General features: G+C 37.9%; 2 protein-coding genes across 3 annotated transcripts in view; both read left to right on the top strand.

Moving 5' to 3' along the window:
- Positions 1–2,505, top strand: part of brwd1 (bromodomain and WD repeat domain containing 1) — a 30,570-nt gene extending 28,065 nt beyond the window's left edge. Inside the window, exon 45 of the mRNA XM_024283529.2 lies at positions 115–2,505. Within this exon, the coding sequence (XP_024139297.1) occupies positions 115–1,466 (1,352 nt within the window). The 3' untranslated portion in view covers positions 1,467–2,505. The remainder of the gene's footprint in view (positions 1–114) is intronic.
- Positions 2,506–3,338: 833 nt separating this feature from the next.
- LOC112153360 (mitochondrial intermediate peptidase) overlaps positions 3,339–24,113 on the top strand; it is a 36,426-nt gene continuing 15,651 nt past the window's right edge. Inside the window, exons 1-16 of one of the 2 annotated variants that reach the window (XM_024283533.2) lie at positions 3,339–3,944; positions 4,018–4,191; positions 6,749–6,837; positions 6,980–7,066; positions 7,403–7,466; positions 7,549–7,731; positions 10,508–10,664; positions 10,752–10,800; positions 12,439–12,499; positions 12,667–12,719; positions 14,248–14,401; positions 14,478–14,555; positions 15,783–15,990; positions 16,956–17,065; positions 17,158–17,232; positions 19,750–19,866. In XM_024283533.2, the coding sequence (XP_024139301.1) occupies positions 3,798–3,944; positions 4,018–4,191; positions 6,749–6,837; positions 6,980–7,066; positions 7,403–7,466; positions 7,549–7,731; positions 10,508–10,664; positions 10,752–10,800; positions 12,439–12,499; positions 12,667–12,719; positions 14,248–14,401; positions 14,478–14,555; positions 15,783–15,990; positions 16,956–17,065; positions 17,158–17,232; positions 19,750–19,866 (1,806 nt within the window). In that variant the 5' untranslated portion in view covers positions 3,339–3,797. The remainder of the gene's footprint in view (positions 3,945–4,017; positions 4,192–6,748; positions 6,838–6,979; positions 7,067–7,402; positions 7,467–7,548; positions 7,732–10,507; positions 10,665–10,751; positions 10,801–12,438; positions 12,500–12,666; positions 12,720–14,247; positions 14,402–14,477; positions 14,556–15,782; positions 15,991–16,955; positions 17,066–17,157; positions 17,233–19,749; positions 19,867–24,113) is intronic. The other variant, XM_024283534.2, reaches the window with a different exon arrangement.

The following is a 24,113-nucleotide window of genomic DNA, read 5'->3' as shown; positions in this document are numbered from 1 at the left end:
CCTGTGTGATCGAGTTTGACACTCCTTCTGTAGGGGAAGAATTTGGATTTGGTCTTAGTCTTCTTGCTCTGATTGACTTGTTCCGATGATATGAACCTTTTTCTTTTTTTAAAGATCCTTTGTGTCGTGTGAACGGCTACAGTAAAAGCAGCAGCAAGTCTGACAGCATCTCCGAACAAGAGGAGAGCACAGCGGTCAGCTCTCAGGAAGCTGAGGAGGATGAAGAGGAAGATGCAAACCTGTCGGAGAAACCGTCTCGAGGCAGAGGAGCTTCACGTGCAAGGAAAAGTACGAGTGAGGAAGAGGACACCGAAGACCGACCCACTCCACACAAACCCCCTGAAACCTCAGACGAAGACGACAGGGATGTCCGTTCCCTGAAACACCAAAACGGAAGAAGCGCAGATGAGCCGTTCCAAAGGGAAGCGAGGAAAAAAAGCAAAGTTTTGCCATCAAAAAGCCAAGACAAACAAAAACCTGCCTCAGCGAGTAAGCCGGAGGGCGCGGGGTCGGAGGAACTCGGTCAGTCCCTGAAGAGATCCAGCCAACGCAAGAGAAGACGTGTCAATGACGAGTCGGGAAGCAACCGCTCCAGCGATGGATCGGACTTTGAAGCAAAGAGGCCAACGAGGAAAACGAGTAAAAGAGCTCACGGGGCGACCGCCTCCACTTCAGAGAACTCCGGACAAGAGTACAGGCCCAGAGTGAAGTCCAGGAAGAAGAGCTCCTCGGACGAAGAGTCTGATCATTCCAGCCACTTGTCCAACAGGCGACTGAACCTTCGGGTGCTGCCCAAAAAGAAATACATTAGTGAAAATTCCCACTCGGAGGAGGAGCCGGCCCCCGGAGGGCAGCGGACGCTGAGAAACGGGAACAAGAGAGCGCCCGAGTCCAGAGAGGAGCGGTGTAACAGCAGAACGTTTCCCAGTGAAGCAAAGAATCTGCTTTCTTCCAGGAGGAAAGGGATTTACACCTCAGACTCTGACGAAGAGGAAGAGGAGGAGGAAGAGGAGGAGGAGCCAGTACACAATAATAATGGAAACAGCAGATCAGGCCCTTCCAAAAGGGAATCCAAACAAGCAGCTGAGGACTGCAAAGACGGAAACACTTCCAAGTCCAACTCCAGTCAGGAGGAGGAGGACGTGGATCGTTCAAGGACGAAGAGGAGAGGCGCGCGGCAGCAGAAGCCCAGCAGAAAGGAAAGCCTTCGGCGGCACCGCAGCAGCAGCAGCTCAGACTTGGAAAGCGAGCGGTCGTCGTCGTCTTCCGCCTCCGAAAGCTCGTCTCTTCGCTCAGGGCCCCACAGCAGTCCAAAGAGAAGCGGCACCAGGACAGGACTGAGGAAACGCCACAAGCGGCCGCTTTCAGAGGACAGCGACGAGTCGTACAACAGACCGCAGAGGAAGAGGCGCGTGAACACCCGGAACCGTGGGAAACGGACAATTAACTACCACGACAGCGAATGACGGATCGTACGCTAACCGGGAGATGGTAGTAGCACTGGAGTCCTGGAAACATAAATGCTGTGAATCTGTCTCATTCAGGGATATTTATATTTTCTATGAAAAATAAAAACATGTTTATAGATGTTATTTGAGCTTTTACCTGCTGGGTCTTCACAAGGACACAGAGCAAAGCCCCGCCTCCCACGATGCTTGTTGTGATTTGGCCGGCAGCGGAAACGTTCTAGGGAATCTCGTCAGCTTTTTTGGGTGCTATCTAAGAAAAATACCTCTGTTTAATCGAGCATATTGCTGGCTTGCACTAAGAAACACTGTAATGAGGTATTTCATACACTAGTTTTGCATTAGAAACTCAGGGGTCAACTAAGTTTACTGTAGTCTCAGACGCGCAGTTGTTTACGATTCCAGATGGGCAGATGTCGAAGCACACGGACTGGGACAGCAGACTTTTGACTACAGCACTCCTTTGTAAATCCACACAGCTAACGCTCGACTGTATTGTGAGTTAATATGAGCCAAATGAACAAAATTGAATTACTTTTCCCCACCGGTTTTGTTTTGTTCTCCATTAGCTCTTCTTTTTGTAGAGAATAGATGTAAATATGTGATTGAGATTCAGCAGATCAGTTGTTAAACAGCGTTTATTTAAATCGAAGGTTTTTTCTTTAACATCTAACTGCATTGTCTTGCCATAAGTAAAAAAAATTGGTACTTTTTTTTTTTTGCCAAGAACAAATAACCAAAAGTACTCGGTGCAAAATGCTGTGATTTCTCATATTGGGAAGATCAATTTATTGTTTCCTGTGTTACCTTTTTTCAGTATTAAATTCTTTTTTTTTTGGAGTTAAACGAAGCGCGTTTCCAGGATTTTTTTTTTTTTTTTTTTTTTTATGGTTTCTAAAATGCAGCAGTTTGACGAACGATGCTTTTCATACAACACATTTAATAAACTGATTTCACAGGAAAAACTAAGAACTCATTGTGGTCGTGGAGTGCAATGAACAAGTTATTCTTCCTATTAATAAAGAAATGATTGAACTTCTCTGTCGGACTGTTCATCACACCCTAAGGTCATTATGGTGCTTTTTGTGTTTTAGGAATCATTGAGCCTAATTTTCCCATCAAAGTTTATTGACCTCACATTTTAGTGAGGTTTTAACGTTACTTTTGTGTGTTTTGTCTTTTCTAGTTCCTTATCAAAATAAAACTAGCCAAACCCTGGGATAAACTGCATTGCTTTTCCAGATTAAGACTTAATTTATTTGCATCGCCCTCAATAACAGCTGGAAAGAGTTCTCCTGAACACGAGGTTACCTTTTGACTTTGAGTGTTCATGTCCACGTGAGCACTTCAACTTTTTTTCTGTATTGGATCCCTAAAAAAAAAAAATCAGAAAAATTTGGTTGCAGAAAAAAAAAACTTTGTGTAACAGATTTCAACCCCAAGTGCCCCTCAGAGACCAGTAGCTTCAAACCTATCAAAAATTGTAATAAGACAAAAACATAAAGGTTAAAATCATTTTTAAAAACTGCTTGGCATTTTTGTTTAGGGAAAAAAGGCTCAGAGAAACCATTTAATGTCAGTCTATTTCCTAATTTAAAGTTTCTTTAACAATTATCTTGAACTTTTAGGGGTGAAAAACATGTAATTACTTTAGATATTACCACCCCTTTATGAGTAAGCTGCTACCTCCAAACACTGTTGGGCTTTATTTTTAAATTAAACAATTTGGTTTTCATAATTAACATAAATAATATTTTACTTTGACTCCTGGGAGAGGTGTTGGTCATTGTTTTTAATATTTGGATTCATAATAAATGATAAATGAAATATTTGTGCTTTTGTTTTGAAAGAGTAAAAACACACAACGTCACTTCCGTGCGCCGACATGACAAATTTATAAAGCTCTTCGCTCTTTCGACATATTTATTTTCAAAATCTACGATAAAACATTTTGTTTTGCTTATATATTTTTTAATATATGTATAAGATACGTTCAATTAATTCAGTTATACTCTTGTAAAACGCAACCAGAGCGGTGTTTTTTAAGTAATCGTTTTCACGAAAATGTTAGTACGTGATCACTAATAGATTCGCATTGATTAGCCAGGTAGCTAACATGTGAGGAACAGTTGTGTTTGTCAGTAGGGCAGTTTCTTCATTGATAACAGCAAGAACAAATACGTATCGTGTTGTTTTTCTGAGTAAATACGTTTGTGTGTGTTGACTTTGTTTAAGAAGTTTTAGCGTTCGCAGACAAGCTGACCTCAAGTCTACATCTTAGCATGTCCTCTGTCAGTCTTAACAGACTTTAGACAGATTAGAGAGATAAACATGTCTGCGTGTAAACGGCTTGTTTGTCTCATCAAGCCAAGGAGCCTGTGGGCTCCCACGCGGAGGAATGTTTCCACGTGGTCCCCGGTCGGGACTGCCTTTAACGCCAGACCTCTCAAGAGGCAGGATTTCTTTGAGAAGACGGTGGTAAGTGGCGTCTGACAGCTCCAGCAGATCACCTGTCTTCACCACGACCTCTCAGTGGTGCTTCTGGCTGCAGGGTTTGTTCGGAGTGCCCGAGCTCAGCTCCCCCGCGGGGTTCCAGGTCGCTGCACAGACGGCCTTGAGGAAGACGGAGAGTCTGGTGGAGAGGGCGTGCTCCTCTCCCGCAGGCGTCGGGACGGTCGAGTGTTTCGACCAGCTGTCAGATGAGCTGTGCAAAGTGGCGGATCTGGTGAGTCCAACACCCAGGGACTGAACAGTGCAGCAAAGCTGGAACTAATCTAATGTTGCATGATGGTATTTAACAAAAATGATTTTGCTATTAATATGGCGATTGTTATTTATTGTATTAGTGTTAATTCTTATTATAATTTATTATAATCAGTTGTTTTGGGGCTATGGTAACAAATAGATTTCTTATATAAAGTTCTATTTATTTATTATATAATTATAACTTAGAATAGAACGTTGATGAATCCCACGATGTGGAAATTGATTTTAATCAATTTAAATGACATAAACAGACCTGGGCTCACTCACATATGTACTAATATTTGAGTATTCATTATAGAAAAATATATGCAATATTTCCGTATAAAATTAGTGAAAAAATGAAAACTTTATTGGACAGTCAAAAACAAACCAAGGCACTTTAAAATGTAAAGAAACACCCCTTTTTTGAAGAAATCTCAACACCTTCGAGGACGCGTCAGATCCAGATTCTGCTTCTAGTACCAAAAGAGACACCAGTAAATGCATTAACTTTTGACAGAAATTATGCTTTCATTAATCTAAATATTTCATGTCAACCTCTTTTCTTTTTTTAAGACAACTGATTTGTGTCTTTACGATTCTGTGAGACTTCTTCTTTCATTTTGGCCCATTGCTCATAAATAAATAGATTTAACTATTGAACAGGATTTATATGCCGGATCATAGAGAAACCTTTAGCTATTCTTGTTGTTTTTACAGTTTAAATTCTTCGTATAGGAATATCCTGCTGCTGAAACGCCAGGCACAACATCTGACTCCAGAATATCTGACAGTCTTGAGGTGTTGTACCTGCAAAGATTCAACACACCCTGTGTGTGACAGAACAAAGGAGCCCCGCATCAGAACTGAACTGAACCACGTTTTATAGTTTCATTTTTGGAGCTGATGGCGCCAAAAGTTCAGTCTCATTTCACCAAAGGACTTTCTCAAATAATCATGCAGGTTTTATTTATAATATATTTTTTTGTTGTAAATGAAATTTTTCCTAAGATTTGCTACAAAGCCCCACAACAATCATTTTTTGATCTATTTTAAAAGCGTTCCACATGATCTTTTAATCAGGACAATGTCTTTATTTTAGGCTAAGTTAGAAAAACAATATTTTCCTTGGACAAGACAGTCGGCGCAAAAAAGAAATACGTAGAAATTTGAGTTTAACTTTCTTTATATTTGTCCTTTATCATCAGAAAAGTGCTACAAGAACACGATAAAATCACCAAAGTTGGTCTTTAAACATCATTAGAGGTTGCTCTGGACTCTGTTATCACCCCCTTTTTTTGGTTTGACTTCCCTTTTCCTATTGGAAGATCACAGGAGCATCTATCAGACTTTCTCATCTTGTGAGAAAACGTTCCATCTCTTTCTGTGGACCATGTTCAATCATCATGACACCAAACAACACCGTTGTCACGCTCTAAAGAGATAAAGTTTGAAGACAGCTGTGATTAGTGGACACATCTCCATTTAACATGTTCTTATCACCAAACAGTTTTTGCTCAGGCCCGCTTCATTAGTTTTTAAAGAAAAGAAAGTAATGTCTGCTGTTTAAGGGAGGATTTTAGTGCATTTAATGTTTTGTCAGTCTTAAGTACCAATAATGCACGATGGAGTATTTATTAAGGTCAATTTACAAATATATATTATATATTTTTATTAAGACTTTAAATCATGTAAATGTACAAGAAAAAGTCATAACTATTATTTACGAGAATAAATTCGTATATTTATGACTTTAAAAGACATTGGCAAAATTCATGACTTTTTCTTGGAAAATTTACAAGATTAAAAATAATAAATTTACGAGAAAAAAAACTCATAAATTTACTAGATTGAAAGTCGTAAATTTATGAGACTAAGTCGTAAATTTACAAGAAAAACCTGTAAATGTTTAAGATTAGAAGTTGTGCATTTATGAGATTAAAAGTCGTATGTTTACGAGAACAAAACTCGTAAATTTATGTGATTAATAATCGTAAATTTACAAGAAAAACTTGTAAATGTACTAGATTAAAAGTTCCAAAGTTATGAGATTAAAAGTAGTAAATTTATGAGGAAAAAAATGGTAAATTTACAATATTAAAAATTGTACATTTATTAGAAAAAACTCAAACATTTCAGAGTTAAAAATTGTAAATTTATGACATTAAAAGTTGTACATTTACAAGAAAAATATGCGTAAATCTACAAGACTAAAAGTTGTACATTTATGACACTAAAAGTCGTAAATGTATAAGAAAAAAACTTGTATATTTACTAGATTAAAAGTTTTACATTTATGAAATTAAAGTAATAAATTCACAAGAAAAAAACTCGTAAATTTACAAGATTAAAAGCTCTAAATTTATGAGACTAAAAGTCGTAAATTTGCGAGAAAAAACTCATAAATTTACTAGATTAAATGTCGTACATGTACAGGGAAAAAAAATAGTAAATGTATGAGATTAAAAGTCGTAGTTAGTTCTTCAAGCTTTTTCTTTCTAGTTCTGTTCTGAGACGTCCCCACATTCCTCACACAGGCAGACTTCATCAAAGTCGCTCATCCAGATCCAGAGTACCGGGAGGCTGCAGAGAAGACCTGCGTAGAAATCGGCACAGTTGTGGAGAAGTAAGACACTCAAACCGTCGGTTGTTCTTTTGTGGCTCTGCGATTCTGAAAATGTGTAGTGATGTTCTGTGTGGAGCCATTCGATAATCCATATCCTGAGAGACGTCTTCAGTCCTGTAGGTGAATGATTCCCGTTTTTCAGACTGAACACTAACGTGGAGTTATGCCAGAGCCTGAAGAAGTTGCTGGACGACCCAAAGACTCTGGCTCAGCTGGACCCGGACACAAGGTGAGTTCTTTCCCACTGTGCTTCTGGTTTGATATGTGCTTTATTTGGTTATATTTTAAAAAATAACCATATTTTCAGTGTTTATTTCTTTTAATTCTGTAAAAATACTGTTTGTCTAAGTGTGAGTTTGGATTGAATTGGGGAAAAAGGGCTTTGAACTTGATAATAGTTGATCTTCTTCCAAAAGCTTTTTTTTAAAACTTTGCATATTGTCGTTCAATGTTATACATCTGTTAATTTTGTTTAGTTTTTATTAAATCAGTTTGAAATGAAAAAATAGACAAGTTATATTTCAGATTCTACAACTAGATTGCATTTTCTTGCTCCCTCTCGTAGACGAGTAGCAGAGTTGTTCATGTTTGACTTTGAAATCAGTGGAATTCATCTGGATGAAAAACTGGTGAGTTGGTCACAATCAAATGTCTTCTCAAACACACACATTTACTCATTTTGGTAACCCACTGTCTCCTCTTTTCCTGCAGAGAAAAGAAGCCGTTGGCCTCCACGTAAAGTTGTTGGATCTGAACAACGAGTTCCTGATCGGTTCTCACACGCCCAACAGAATAGCTAAATCCGCCATCCCACAACATCTGCACATGCATTTTGGGAGTGAAGGCAGCTTCATTCAAGTCGGGGGGCTGCACGCAGACTCACCCGATGACTTGGTATGTGAGCGCTCTGAACTCATAAAACGTTGGTGTTGTTCGAATTGTTTTCTATTCTGTTATGGTGTTGGAAACTACAATTCCAAATTCTGGCCGCAGACAACAACATGGCCACAAGATGGCGCCAGAGCCCCATTAGCCGCAAGTTTGACTGTTTTTCCCCTGGAACAGGGTCTGAGACCTGAGGCTCTGGAGCTACATGCGGCTCTTTGGCTTTTAAGAAAAAGGAAATTTAAATAAATAAAAGTTCTGCAGTATTGGTAAATTTATTTTAGTTAGTTACATTCTGTTATTTATGCTTAGATTTTAACCAAACTGAGCAAAATGATGGTAAAAGGTTTAATCTCCTATCAGAACAATTTATTATTATAATGATAATCATCTAAAATCATAAAAAAAACAATTGTATTCTACACCAAAAGTTGTTTATATTCAATTGTAAAAGATGAAGGAACACTAAAGTCACAATGATAGAAAATATGTTTTTGCATTTTTAGTTCAAGTAAATCTGCTGCAGGATGCATTTTATTTTGAAAGGAACTTGTATGAGCTGCTTTCAAAAGTAAAAGAAGTAAATTTTATTAATAAAAACTCAATTTAACAGATTATTTTGAAGCTATATTTTATAAATGAATGGTTTATTGGCCACAAAACCATAAATCAAGTGTATTTTTTCTAACTTTGAGGATAAGACTTTGCTACTCTCGTAGGATTTTAGTCCATAAGAAACTGGAGGATTTTGCTCTTTTAGCATTAAAGGTTGCAGACCCCTGTCCTAGAGGAACACCGGGATTGGGGTTACGGTTAGGAATCTTCTTGCATGGATACGCACATTCAGCTTCCAGCTACTGTTGTGACGTTTCGACTAATGATGAGTGTCATGATCTGTTTGGGCGCCATCTTGTCTGCAACCAGGTCCCTCTAGAAAACCCAATGCACTAGAAATTGTTACAGGAGAAAAGCGGCGCCAGGACCACAGATGGTATTTATTTCCTGTGGGGTTAAAACTGTAGAACACTTTGATTACCTTAGAACCTTAGAAAGCAATGTGATAGTTCTTTATATTCAGCTGTCTTCATTTACACTGCTAAATAGCTTTGTCTCTTTATTATTTCTTTACTATATATATATATATTTATATGTATGTTTGATGATTTGAAAAAATTAGAGTGTTTCGAAGTTCACTAGATCAGAGAATATAGACCACAATCCATTGCTTTTGAACAATTTTAAATTAAAAAACAAGTATTTGAATTTATGTTTTATAGCTGATTCGTTTTCATCATCAGAACACAAAAATAGTGCTGTAATTTGATTAATTTTTTTGCGATTAATTAATCCTGACATGTAATTAAGTGATCAAATTAAACGATTTTAATCTCAATTTTTAACACAATAATTGCTGTTAAAAGCCTCATTTTGAGGTATTTTATTTAAGTTTGTGACATCGTGGTGCAGAAAAAGATCAAAAATAAAACCATGAAAGAGGTTTTAATAAGATTTTTTTTATTATTATAAAAAACTTCCAACTTGTACTTTGACCCCACAGAAGGTTCATTTTTTTGTTCAATCTTGAACAAAAAATAAAATAAAGGAAAAAAAAATCAGGCCCAGAGGGTCTAATTTACCACATTAAAAACAGTAGAAACACTTTTTTGAGCAATCCAAAAAATATTGAACACACACTTCTTAATAATTCAAATGTTGAAATATGGTATTATACAGTTTACCACAACAATAAGAGAATAGAAAAGACATGAGAGTGATGTTATGGTTTCCTTGAACCAATTTGGGGGAATTTGATCATTTTAAATAGAGATAAAGCAAAAAAGAAATAGAGAAGAGAATATAAGAAGGAAGAAATGAAAAACCAACGGAGGAATTGAACTATTTAGACTTTTTTTTTTTAAATAAACATTTGCTACATCATCTGGAAAAAAACAAACCTTAAGATGTAAACTTTCCCTCTAAAATAACAAAAAACAATTTAAACTTAAAAATATAACAGTACTAAGCTGTAATAATTTATGTAATATTTATATTTTTCTTAAATAACCAGGATAAAATGCTCCTCCAGGTGTACAATAACATAGAAGTTAGAATCCAATGCAAAAAATGAGACTAACGCGATTAAAAAAAAAAGAAAAGTGCACTAAAATGTAGTTAGTTAATTAATTAATCGCGATTAACGTGATAATTTGACATTCTCTGGACTGTCAAATTATCAATCCTAACTATCAAATTATTACTTCAGCAAATCAGTGACATCATAATTTCCGTAAAACAATACATAAAAAGTAGTGAGTATGGATCTGAATTGTTTAAAATCCAGGCCACTAGATATTCTTTTGGGGTTAGTTAGGCAGTACTGAGAAAATTCAGACTCTAGTTTTTCCCCAGCAGGTGGCGCTTTTGTCCCATTCAAGGCTGTCTTAACACTTCATTCATATTACATCTCTTGTTTGGCATCTAAATGAATTTTTTTTCTTAAATACGAACTATAGTCGGGCTGGATGAGGTGATGCAGTGAATCTTTAATCATTTATTTTTTAGGGAGGTGAAGCAGCTTTTTAGTATTTTTCGTCAAAAGTTTGGAACACAAAAGTGGTTAAAAGTAACCGTTCTTTGCAGCAAAATTTTAGAATAAATCTGCAGGATTGAACTAAAACAGAAATTCAAACAGTTTAAGAACGTTTTGTTTTTATAAATGATCCAAATTAGAAGTTAAGATGGTTTCCAATGCGGTTTTGTCTTTAATCCTGTCTCCACTCTGCAGCTGCGAGAGATCGCCTACAGGGTTTATCTCTACCCCAATGCAGACCTGATGGACTGCCTGGAAGAGCTGCTGAAATGCAGATACAAGCTGGCCAAGCTGGTGGGCTACAAGTCCTACGGACACAGAGCCCTGAAGGGAACCATGGCCAAATCCCCAGGTTCTAAAACAAAAATCTATATCAATGTATTTTGAGTTTCACAGTTTGTTTTTAGTTTGTAATGACTTCTGCTCATTATTTCTGCAGAAACGGTCATGAGCTTCCTTCAGCTGCTAACTGACAAGCTGTCAGACAGGTACTTTCACTCAAACTTTGTTCCTCTGCTATTTGTGTGATTGCTTAGTAAGCATTCGCACTACAGTGATTCTCCTGCTCCTTTCTGTTTTTTTGGCACATAAAAACTCAATCACACTTTTAGTGATTTCCACAATCTTGATATCAAAACGTTCAGCTTGTTCAGGACATGACTGCTGGTATTTTTGGTATTTAAACTTTATAGCTTTTGAAATGTTAAGCAAAATATACCCCATTGGAAATGAATGGGAAAGTCTTCAAATGTCAACATTTTAAAGGGTAACTAAACAGGGAAGTTGGGGGCTGACTCCACCCACAGCCGAAATTTGAGAATCCAGTCAGGGGGCGGGGCTGGAGAACAGGACTGTTATCATTACTGGAGCTGCAGATCATGACGTCAGACTTCTGAAACTTGCATGGTTTGACCAATCACAAAATTCAAATGTAATACATCAATTCAACCTGTAGGGGGCAGCATGCAGACAGTTTTAGACAATATTTTCAAGAATTACAATTTCTTATTTTAATTTGTCAAAAATTTGGCAAAAACCAACAGACAGCACTTTTAAAGCTCCATTTATGGAGGTCAAAAGCCAAAAAAAGTTGATTTAGGATTTGGTTACCCTTTAAATAGATTACCAACAAACCTTTAACTATATTCATGAGCTATGTTTCATCTTTTATGGTAATTTTTAAAAAAATGTAGAGTTTACCTAATACTTTATACCTATTTATACCTAGCTTTTTAAGCTAATTTGGAGTTTAGCTTCTATTTTAGCAACATGCTAACGTTTTTGGCTTATTTGTTATCTATTGAGGTCTTTATTGGCTAATTTAGAGTTTAGCTTCTATTTTAGCAGCAGGCTAACGTTTTTGACTAATTTAGTTTACTGAGGAATTTTAGGCTATTTTGGAGTTTAGCTAGTATATGCCGTGTGCTAGCTTTTTATGTCTAATTTGGCATCCACTAAGGTTTTTTGGGTTAATTTGGAGTTTATCTTATATTTACGCAACACACTAAATATTTTTGCAAAATTGGCATGTGTTAGGGCTTTTTTAAGCAATTTTACCTCGAATTTTTCAGAAATTTAGGTCAATTTCAGCGTTCTTTCTTAGTTCTTTCACAATATTTCCAGTCTTTTAGCAAATTTAGCATTTTGCAAATAGCTTTTGCATTTTCAGCAAATCCCTTCATCACCTTCAGCAACTACTTTTAGCAAAGAGCATTCACACTAGCATTATCGCAGATAATTATTATCGCAGATAATGCTGATTTATTAATTGATTCTTATAACATAAATAAGCAGTAAAGTGTGTTTTTAAGCAGTCTGTTTGACTACAAAAAACACGGCTTCACTTCTGTGATCCGCTTAATAGTTTACTGCATGATCTTCTCGATTCCATGTGTGACACAATACTCAGTCAGCAAAACAATAATAATATTAAGTCCAGTTGACTGTGCGAGTTTCTCAGGCTTGTTAGCCTGGCAGCGTGTCCAGGGTGTTCCCCTGCCTTCAGCCAAAGGCATGCTGGGATAGGCCGTGGCCCCCATTGACCCTGAGCGGTGAGGTGCGCACAGGGAGGCAGAAACGCCTGCAGTCAGGTAGCTCCTAACTTTTTTTTCCCTTTTATCTCTCAGAACCAAAAAGGACTTTCAGATGATGAGAGACATGAAGAAGAAACTCAACCCTCGTAACCCAGTGAGTTTTTTTTATCTTAAACATTGTACTCGACACAAGTACGGGTGTGTCTGTCAGTGACACAACACGATCCTGTTACTCACCAAACACAAAAGCTTCATAAAACTTGAGGTGGTCAGTTTTTTTTAATTGACAGTTTACCCTAAAATCCTCCTCCGTCCCCGCAGGAGCTGATGGCGTGGGATCACCCTTTCCTCAGCGGCGTGCTGCGAGCTGAAAGGCAAGCTTTGTTTTTCTGTCTCTGGTCATTCGATAAAGTCGGCTCCGTCTGCGTCCTTGTGACGGCTTTTACATCTTTCACAGCTCAACATTGTGTTGGGAGCGAGTTGTTACTGTATCCCTCGCGCTTGTCATCCATTACAAAAGGCGCGTTAAAGGAGAAGCATGGGAGCTCAGCAGCCAACAGATCGTCTGGAATATGGACAGAATTTGGGTTTTCTCTTTTAGTTTCTTTTATACCTGATTTTGTCATTTTTAGGTGCATTTTTTATGTTATGGAGCTAAAACTCCATTACTTCCCACCACAATAAAACTGATATAACCACTCCATATGTTTTAATAATTTCTCAGCAACCAGAGACTGATATGTTTTTTGGGATTTTTAAGGTGGAATTCCTTTAGTCATGTGCTTCTGTTCAGTAGACGTGAAATACTTTGAGTCCTTCTGGTGTTTTTCCCTTGTGATCAAATATATTTCTAGTTTTTCCAGCATCAGTTTTTGCGATTCTTTTGGATCTTAAATCATACTAAAATAAAATAAAAATCTATGTATATGATGTTATTTATTGCTAATAAATGCAGAAGTGGTATTTAGATTTAAAAACTTTATCTTTTTGGCTCCATAAGAAGATGTATTTTAGGATTTTGTGGCTTCATGAAGAGGCCGCGCATGGAAACTAGTTTAAGGCTATAATCTGGCATATTTACAGTTGTTTTATTGCTAAATCTATAATATACTACTACAAAATACAACTTTGAATAGTGTATCTAAGCCAGGGGTGTCAAACTCATTTTGGTTCAGGGGTCACATTCAACCCGTCTGATCTGAAGTGGGCCGGACCACAAACATAATAGCTAAATGATCTACAGTCAACTTGTTGTCTGTACTTTTGTGTATTTTTTTTCTCAGTTGGCAAAAAAAACCTCAAACAACAAAGTATCCTAATCACTTATTATAACACATTCATTCACTGATTTCAATTAAAATGCATTTTACTGAAAAAAGAAAACAAAAAGGATTTATTCAATTTTTTATTGACTGAACATTTTACATCTAAAATCGATGGAGTCCTGATAGTGAACTCAAGAAGGAACTATGGAAATATATATATATATGTGCAAATCAATGAAAAATTAAACTAAATTGAACTTTCAAACATTTGTGAACATAAGAATTTGGAGTTAACCTCCCTTTCCCTCCTGAAACTCGGCATAGATTGGTCTTCATCATGTTTATTTCTTGATTTCCTGAAATTCCGGTCTTGGTTTTCCTTTGGTCCCCCTAGTGGCAGAATTGCACATTGCAGTAATTTATTTAAAGATCCATAAATTGCCACAGGAATGGGCTAGAAACTTGCTTTTTTTCACCTCAACATCCTTGTTTTTTTCTTCACGACTGGGCTGGATTAAACCGTCTGGTGGGCCATGCGGCCTGTATGTTTGACACCCCTGATCTAAGCTAACCTATTGACCTCAGTTCATTGCTATATCCCGTCTGTGTTTATTTGTCATATCTGTGCTGGTTTCAGGTTTAACATCGAGCCCAGTCTGTACAGCCCCTACCTGTCTCTGGGGGGCTGCATGGAGGGCCTGAACAGCCTCTTCTCCCAGCTGTATGGCGTCTCCCTCATGTCAGAACATCCCAGCGCCGGAGAAGTGTGGAGCGAGGATGTCCGCAAGCTGGTAAAGCCCACCGTGACTCTGCAAAATTGGTACTTTTGAGGCCTTTGATCAATAATTCCTGTCTGTGTGTCTTCAGGCTGTGGTGCACGAGACAGAGGGACTGCTGGGACATATTTACTGTGACTTCTTCCAGCGATCAGATAAACCTCATCAGGTAAATGAAATGCAAACGTTTAGCCTTCTTTTGTTTTAACATGAGCTAAAACTCCTTAGAAATGTGTTTGATTTGATTTCTGCGGTTTGTGTTGCCAACAGTTTTCTTAATTAAAGCTATTTTTGGTCATTGAAGACGCATTGGATCACGTGTCAAAGTCAAGGTCCAGCATCCGGCCCGCCATATCATTTTATTTGATTGTTATTAACGGCCCAATGTTATCTTGCACTGGTAGCAAATTGAAGCAACACTACAATTATGTAGGCTAATCGTAGCCAGACAATAAAACATGAAACAAAGAAAATGTAATGATTTGGTTTATTTTAGCTAAAAAGCTAAATAAATAAATAAATTCCAGTCTTTCTTTGTTTTGTTTGGCAGCATGTTCATATTTGGATCATTATATATACCAGAGGATATATTTTATGGAGATAAAAATCTTTTGGGTTATTTATAAGTGTAGATTTTTGTGTAAACTGAATTTAAAAGTACAGAAATATGAGCATTTTTTTCTAATTTTGACAAAATATAGTTTTATGTAGAGTAAAATATTGAAAGTTATTTAAGGTTTATGTTTATTTATTCTGGAATCATATTCCTGCCTGACTTCATTCATAATAATGTTAAAAAGTTACGATTTTAAAGTTTTAAATATGTAGTTTAGTTGCTGTTCGGCCCGTAAATAGTGTGTGTTTTGGAGTTTGGCCCCTGTGTGATTAAGTTTGACACCCCTGCATTAAACTATCATTTTTCGTACATTATTTTTGCTCTAAATATTCATAAATGGATCACGTAAAACTTGAAACTATAGTTCTTTAAGCCAAAACAGTAAAAAACTCCCAAATCTTAGTAGTTTCACCCAAATTATCCATTTAAGCCTTTCATGTAACACACTTATTGTCCACATATTAAAAAACAAAACACTTTTAAAATAAAAGTTCTTGAGTTTTGATTTTAATTGAATTAACTAAGCTACTTTATTACAAATTAAAATGGACACAATTACCCTAAATGAATTATGTTTTTAAATAAAGAGAATAAAGCTGAAAATGTCAAAATATAAGTCTCTGACGATGATCAAGTCCTTCAATTTTTCTAATTTTTGTTTCAGTTTGGACTCACTTTAGAAATGTTTTTATTCCACTTTGCATCCAGATGAGGATCAGAATCTGTTAATATTTTTTTTCTTCATCCCTCACCACCTTCTCTCACTCCGGCTTCTTCCAGGACTGTCACTTCACCATCCGCGGCGGGCGCTGGTGCAAGGAGGCGGGCCGATACCAGCTGCCGGTTGTGGTGTTGATGCTGAGTCTGCCCCACCCCACCAAGAGCGCCCCCACCCTGCTAACTCCCGGCATGATGGAGAACCTCTTCCACGAGATGGGACACGCCATGCACTCCATGCTGGGACGTACTCGCTACCAGCATGTGACAGGTGTGGGGAAAAAACACTCACTGCAGCCTCAGCAAGAAACTTTGATGAAAATCACGTTTTTGGTGTTTTTAACGTATTCATCTAATGTTTTTCTGCTGACGGAGGACGTATGAAGAGAATTGAGCTTAAAATTATATTTCTGAGTATTTCTTCATTCAAATTGTTGTTAATAAGGAGCAGAATGGGTCGCTCTGTGCCAATAGTCCCGCCCACAACTCAGAGGCACATTTCTGATGCTGCTCTACAGAAACTATGTCCTAAAAAGCGACACAGGTTTTTGGATTTGGGCTAAAAATGGCAACATTTTAATAAAAAGATCACTGGGAAGACTTTGAAAATAGATCAAAAGATGATCATAGTTGGGATTTAATTTTGGTTTTATTGGCAAAAAAATGTAGCAAATTAAAAGACTTTGGGAGATGGTAATCAAAGGAGTCATGGTGAACATTTATTCTTAAATATGTAATATATTTTATTGTGGCCTTATTTTTGTACAAATAAACACAACATAAAGTCCTACTCTGATCTTCTACTGTAAAAGTGTTGCCTTTTTAATTATGATTATACAGTTTTAAGCCAAAATCAAAAAACCTTTTCATAGTTTCTGCAGAGCGACAAGAGTTGTGGGCGGGACTGGGACGGGACTGAGACGGGACCTTTTTGTTGTGGAGCAGGAAGATTGTGGCCCGTCCAATATACTTTTTATGTTACAAATATGATCTTTTTCAATCTGCATTATTATTGTCTGATCCTGTTCTGAATGGTTTTAATAAAGAAATGTAATTTTTAACTTAATTTTCTTTATATGTGTCCCCCATCATCAGAAAAATCCCACAAGGACACAAAAAACACCATTTTCATCAGTGTGTCTTCAATGACATTTATTTTTGGTCATTTCCATTAACGCTTTAGCCCACAGAGCAGGTTAAAGACTGTCGTGTGTACCTGTCTCTGCTCTCTTTCAGGAACCAGGTGTGCCACAGACTTTGCAGAAGTTCCTTCCATTCTCATGGAGTACTTTGCCACAGACTACAGGGTCCTCAGCCAGTTTGCTCGCCACTATCAAACAGGACAGGTGCCCCTGAAGAAGTGTTTCCGTTTCCATGTGCAGAATCACTGAGTTTCCATAGACGGCGAGCTGATCATAGCCTGCCTCTGTCTCCTCAGCCTCTGCCAGAGACCATGGTGACTCGTCTGAGTGAGTCCAAAAAGGTGTGTGGAGCTGCAGACACCCAGCTACAGGTAAGACTGCCAGCCTAGTATACTTCCTATAACAAGGAAGTATCAAACACCAACAGGTAGGAAACGAGTTTACGATGAGGGACGTCCTTTGAAGGGAAAGAGCTTCTGTTATTTTATTTTGAAGGTGCTATTTCACAATAAAGGTCACAACAGAGCCTCAAATTCAGCCTGCATTTTTGTGCAGTTTTATGTTAAAGTGTGTCAACTTCAGTTTTAAAGGGGCCATACCATGCTTTTCTTAAGTCTTTCAGAGTATACTATATCCATAGATATGATCATATATTACCTTTGGAACACTAAAAAAATATATATATTTTTGAATTATGAGTTATTTTTGAGAACTCTTTTCATACCTGGAAGTAGAACAACTCAATCAATCTCTAAGGCTCCGGCTTGATGAGGCTGCCACAGATCCCATGATGTCATCCTAGAGCCATCCTCGTCAGCGTGTCCTCCACACAAAAAACTTTTTAAAACAATATTGATGGAAATATTGTGTAGCCTGGACATCTATCCCCAAAATTGTTCACAGATAGAGTGATGACGTTAATGGTTTCATTTTGCGGTGAAATTTGATCAAAAAGTGTAGACACCAGATACATATTTCTAGATTCATTGAAATGATGAGAACATTGTTCTGATTAGCACTGACTGTGAACATTTCTTTTCTTTGAAGCATCATCAGTCTTCATATTGAAAATCCTTTTCGTTTTAATGCCAATTATTTTCCTGAAGTCCTTTCCATCTATTCTCAATGATCCATGTTCAAACCAGTTCTCCCAAATCGTTGCTCGCGTTTTCTACCTGGAAAAAGTCTGCTCCCTTTCTCCAGAAGGAAATAGTCTGCTCCCTTTCTCCACCAAGAAATAGTCTACTCTATTTCTCCACCAAGAAATAGTCTACTCTATTTCTCCAGAAAGAAAATAGTCTGCTCCCTTTCTCCAGAGGAAATAGTCTACTCTATTCCTCTACCAGGAAATAGTCTGCTCCCTTTCTCCGGAGGGAAAAAGTCTGCTCCCTTTCTAAAGAGGGAAATAGTCTGCTCCCTTTCTCCAGAAGGAAATAGTCTGCTCCCTTTCTCAAGAAGGAAATAGTCTGCTCCCTTTCTCCAGTGGGAAATAGTCTACTCTATTCCTCTACCAGGAAATAGTCTGCTCCCTTTCTCCAGTGGGAAATAGTCTACTCTATTCCTCTACCAGGAAATAGTCTGCTCCCTTTCTCCACCAAGAAATAGTCTACTCTATTTCTCCAGAAGGAAAAAGTCTTCTCTATTTCTCCACCAAGAAATAGTCTGCTCGCTTTCTCCACCAAGAAATAGTCTGATCCTTTTTTTCCACTAGAAAATAGTCTACTCCCTTTTTCCAGAAGGAAATAGTCTGCTCTATTAATCTACCAGAAAATAGTCTGCTCCCTTTCTCCAGAGGGAAATAGTCTACTCTATTAATCTACCAGGAAATAGTCTGCTCCCTTTCTCCACCAAGAAATAGTCTGATCCTTTTCTCCACTAGAAAATAATTTACTTCTTTTTTCCACCAGGAAATAGTCTGCACCCTTTCTCAACCAAGAAATAGTCTACTCCATTGCTCCACCAAGAAATAGTCTACTGTATTTCTCCACCAGGAAATGGTGTACTCCTTTTGTCCACCAAGAAATAATCTGATCCTTTCTCCACTAGAAAATAGTCTACTCTATTCCTCCACCAGGGAATAGTCTTCTACCTTTCACCACCAAGAAATAGTCTGATCCTTTTCTCCACTAGAAAATTGTATACTCGCTTTTTCCGCTAGGAAAAAGTCTGCACCTTTTCTCTACCAAGATATAGTCTGGTCCATTTCTCCACCAATAAATTGTATTTTTCTTTTCTCCACCAGGAAGTAGTTTACTCCTTTTTACAACCAGGAAATAGTCTGCTCCTTTTAGTCCACCAGGAAATAATATTCTCTGTTTCTCCTGCCGTCCCAATATTCCCCGCCTGCTTGCGCCATTCTCAGATACGTTCAGGATCCATCACAACATGTCGCATAGATTCTTCACCAGAAGTTTCTTCATAAAGTTTGAACTCTAAATCAAATGATTGTTTCTTTGTTGTTGCTAAACTGGATCACAACACAGACAGCCGATGTCTGCACGACTGTGAAGGAGCCGGGAGTGGGGGCTGAGGGTCTCGTGATGCTAGCTGATCACTGCCAGAGTTGCTGAGAAGGTGTTTGTGTTAGACTGGGGGGCGGAGCAGACTCTTTCTGGAGGTGGCGGTTCTCAACTTGTGATGTCAGCATGTGAGGACTCGCTCGTTTTCGTGGGTATGGGAGGGGCTGCTGTTGAGAGCACAGGTTTAGAGGATTACTCAGAATTACGTGAACTGATCAAAATACAGCAGTGGGGTTGTTTATAGTGAGGAATGAACACTATAATACACTTAAAGGCTCAACAAGTTTGTTTTTCATGGTGTGGCTCCTTTAATAAAGGTTTCTGCAGAATAAAAAGAGTATTATTGTTGTGTGCTACTCCTTCTTCCAGATCTTCTATGCAGTCTTGGACCAGATTTATCACGGCAAACCACAGAATCGCTCCACCACAGAAATCCTGAAGGACATGCAGCAGAAGTTCTACGGTTTGCCGTATACGCCCAACACGGTACTTTTATTTGATTTGACTCAAAGTCAAACTTTTTCTCATTTTGCTTTGGGTTATAATCTTTTAGCAGTAAGAAGAACCAAAGCCGTTTTTTTTTTTGTTAAAGCCCAGCTACAATTACAAAGCAAAAGGAGGTTTTCCCTCAGGAAACCTTTAAAACTCCTCTTCCTCACACAGGTGTGGAAGCCATGAAGCCAGGAGGCAGAATAGAACAAAACCAGCCGTATTTCAGCTGGCACTGGCTGCCCATACATCATTTATTCTGGGCTATAATTATGCGGGTTGACATCAGGAACAGAGATTAGAGAAGTCCTACATTTGACTCACAAATATCAGGATCCCAGCCTGCCGTTCTCCTCACAGCGGTCCACCCACGCTCTCCTGCTTCGGCGTCTTTATGGGTCCCTCTTGGAAGATTAAAGTTTATGTTATTCAGTTTCTCACAGCTGCAGAGATTTCTCCTCAAGCTTTCAAGCTGTGCTCAGACAGTCTGTGCAGACCGCAGTGGATTCGTCTTCTCTGCGCAGATGGTCGTGGAGTTTGTTTGCTTGGAGAGAAATCTCTATTCATTGTATGAAATAGATATAAAAAATAAGTTTTTAACTTTTATTTTAGGAAGTGTTAGTGAAAAATGAAATAAATCACCAGTGGGTAATGGGCTGTTTACACTGGAGACTGAAAGGGGGAATTTGAATTCCGATGATCCGTTTTCACATGATCGCTCCCTAAAGCTCGTGGGAATGCGACGGGCCTGGAGGTGCCTTCTTTTTTTCTCTAACTGACCTGTTGAAGTAGAACTTTCTGAGCATTCTCTATGTGAACGCTCTCATCACAACAGCTGAACGACAAACGGCTCTTAGAGATGAGTAAAAAATGATCAACTTTGAGGGAGTTTATGAGCAAAATCATGTTTTTACAGCGAAAAAAAACAGCAGCTGCTCCGTAAAAATTATGCCTTCAAATTTTTTTTTTTTTTTTTTTTAACTATTTTCAACAAATCAAAGTTTTTTTACGGTTCTACATATGCCAACAATGAGGAAAGACCGATCATCTTTTGATCGGTTGTAAAAGTGTTCCTAGTGGTCTTTTAAAAACACATTGTTGTTTTCTAAGACATAGTTTCTGCACAAGTTTGCCTCTGAATTGTGGGCGGGATTTTTAGTACAGCCTAATCCCGCCCCCTTTCCATCATCCACACTCTCATGCTAGCTTAGTGCCCCTCACAACCCCAACACATATTCATAAAACTTTATCAAACTTCTAGAAATGTCAAAAAACACAATTTTGCAATGACACTGTTTCCATTAAATCATAATGATGTGAATAAACACAAACCAGCTCATGTAATAAGTCATTCAAACCACAGCGATAAATGTGAACAGTACTTTGATTTACAGCAAATACATTCACATTTCTTCACGCCACTATTGCTCATCATCATCTATCAGAGGAGACGTCGGCGTCTTATTCAGGCCATGGAGGGCCAAAAGAGGGACCTCCGTTGACCCCCGCTGGTAAGTAGGGGTGTAATGGATCACTATTCGCGGTTTGGCCCACCCACCCCGCATAGTTCACGCCTATTATTAAAAGCAATTGTCTGTTCACAATGAATGCAATTGTCGTCAAATTCACGTACACCGTTTTTGTTTTAGTTAAAGTTACTTCTTGACGGTTATCCAAAAGTCTGTTAACCTGAGGGACGTGTGGGCGGAGCTTCCGTCAAAAACTTTTCTGGAACTTGTTATCAAGGACACAGATACTGAGAGGTTTATCTATTTTTGAAGATCTCAATAAAAGCACGTCTCGGTGTCTGGGTTCAGATCTCCCAGTGAGGAGTTACAGCTATCAGGGGAAGGCAGTACGGCAAGCCAAAAGGATCAAATATCACCAGGAAAAGCGGGTACGGCAGTGCCTCACCCCACATGTACACGAGATAATAAAATTATTTGTAATATTTAAATGTTCCCATAGTTGGTTTCAATACTACAATTAATACCAAAGATAATGAAAGTTTAATTTTACTTTTTAGTTTAAGATTTAATGTGGACATTGGGGGTGGGGGTGGGGGTAGGGGAAGAAATGCGTACTAAGCCTTTTTTTTCTCCGTTTTTGTAGATGAGATGTAAATGCAATCAGAAACTTTTTTACATTTTTGTTAATGCTCAAAGATGTGTAAGAGTTATACTTTGAAGTACTTTATATATGTTTTTCAAATACATGCTTTAAAGCTTTTCAAAAAGTAATTTTAGGCTTTTATCGTTTTTGTTTTTTCTTGTTGTTGTTTTTTTTTTTTTTTTTACTTTTTACTGATCTGAAAAATGATCTTAACAGTAACCCTAAAACCGTGACACGATCCGAACCGTGAGTTTTTGTGATCCGTTACATCCCTACCGGTAAGCGTGGTATCCGGTTGTTGGTCACGTGACTCATTTAATTTGAAAAAAAGTGTTTCCATTGCAGTTTTTCCAAATATTTCAATTTTGATGACACCTCAAAAACCATCCTCTTCAAGCGCAAAAACTTCCTTTTTTTAATAAATGCAAGTTTTTTAAAAATGATGTTTCCATTAGGGGCATTTATTATTGCAAATCCAATTTGCACAATTTCAGAGTCGATGGAAACCCAACCAAAGTGGTGAGCAATCTTGGAGCTATGCAGCTGTACAGTAACAGATTCCAAACAAAGACGTTCATGGATCTATTTGTCTATAAGTGGATGCATCAGAATAGATCAGGGAGCTGTGGCAGCTTCTGCATAGACACTAGAAGCATTTTCCATCAGTTTTTGTTTATCTGGTCCTGATTCTTAACAATTTGATTAAAGAAATACTCAGAAACACAGTTACATGATTTATGTTCTCCATCACGAGAAAAATGCTACAAGAACATGGTAAAAACTCCATTTTCATCATTACATTTTTGTCATTTAAAACAAAATCCTCCTGTGAAAAACTTCCTCATAAAAACTATGAAGACAAAGCGCAAAACCTGAGTTTAGTCTGCAAAGCAACAAAAGCTCTTTGATCTGGAAGAGCAGAGAACCAGCAGGAAAAGCCTTTGAAAGTGAGGATCAAAAGGATATCTTACTGACTTGTGACCCACTTGCTCTGTTTAGAAATGACGACACGTGAGCTAAAAGGATTAAAACGTCTGAAAATCATTTTAGCAGCACATTGTTACAGCTGCTTAGAACATCAAGGCGTCGTACCAGTCTATAATAGGTTTTTTTTTCTGTTTGCAGTATAAATATTAGCCACAAAATGCATGTCGATAAAAGGCTACCGAATGCAAATATTTGGCTCCCACGAAAAAGCAGCTGTGCTATTTGTTTGTTGCTGTTTTCAAGTTTGTCATCCGGACTAATCGGCACATTTGCTCAGCGATTACTGTTTTCTATCGAGGACAAAGAACTGAAATGAGACTTTAGGGCACAAGTCGCAGCACTCTTCTTTCACTCGTAGGGTTCCCGCGGGGTCTTAGAAAGTCTTAAAAATATTGAGTTCATTAATTTGGAAATAATACCTTAAAAAGTCTTGGATTTTGAAATCTGAGCCTTAAACATTGTTAAAGCTTGAAAATGTTTATTTTTGACATTTCATGTAAAAAATTTAAAAAATTTCTACCAAGATTATTTTTGATCAAACGATGTAAACAAACAGAAAACCAGTTGTAAAAATTCATTCACACTGAACGCTATTTGTGCCCCAAATTCGCATGACCCGCCCCTCTTTCGTTGCATGGCAAATTTGCTGCTCGCCACTCAAATCGGGCTGCTGCCAGACCTTTGCGCCGCGCTCATCGCTCAAGTCTAAGGACTTCAGATTGACTCAGTGTGCGTCTGTAACATTGACCTAACATTGAAACTGGCCGCCGCGCCAATCACGTCCAGTGTGAATTCACCTTTATGCTCTAATGTGCTAAAGGCCCGACACCGGTTTGAAGAAAAAGTAAAAGTAGAGCTCTAAAACACCACGGCACAGACCATAAACAAGATAAGAAAGTACAGTTTTGATCAGAAATTGAGAATAAATAAATAAAATGGGAAATCGGTCTGAATTTTTGACATGCGTGGCCTTAAAAAGTCTTGAATTTAACTTGAAAAAAACTTGTAGGAACCCTGAATCAGCATATCACTGCAATCATAAACGTCATCAAGGTTTGAGTTACTCAGAACAATGATATTTTTGGAGACTTTTTATGTAAACACATCATTTTTTCTGTGTTCTGAGATCCAACGTGAAAGTATGA

The sequence above is a fragment of the Oryzias melastigma genome, linkage group LG10 (genome assembly GCF_002922805.2).
Source record: "Oryzias melastigma strain HK-1 linkage group LG10, ASM292280v2, whole genome shotgun sequence".
NCBI classification, from domain to species: Eukaryota; Metazoa; Chordata; class Actinopteri; order Beloniformes; family Adrianichthyidae; genus Oryzias; species Oryzias melastigma.
The sequence above is the reverse complement of the archived record's forward strand: the minus strand, read 5'-3'. Positions and strand labels throughout refer to the sequence as shown.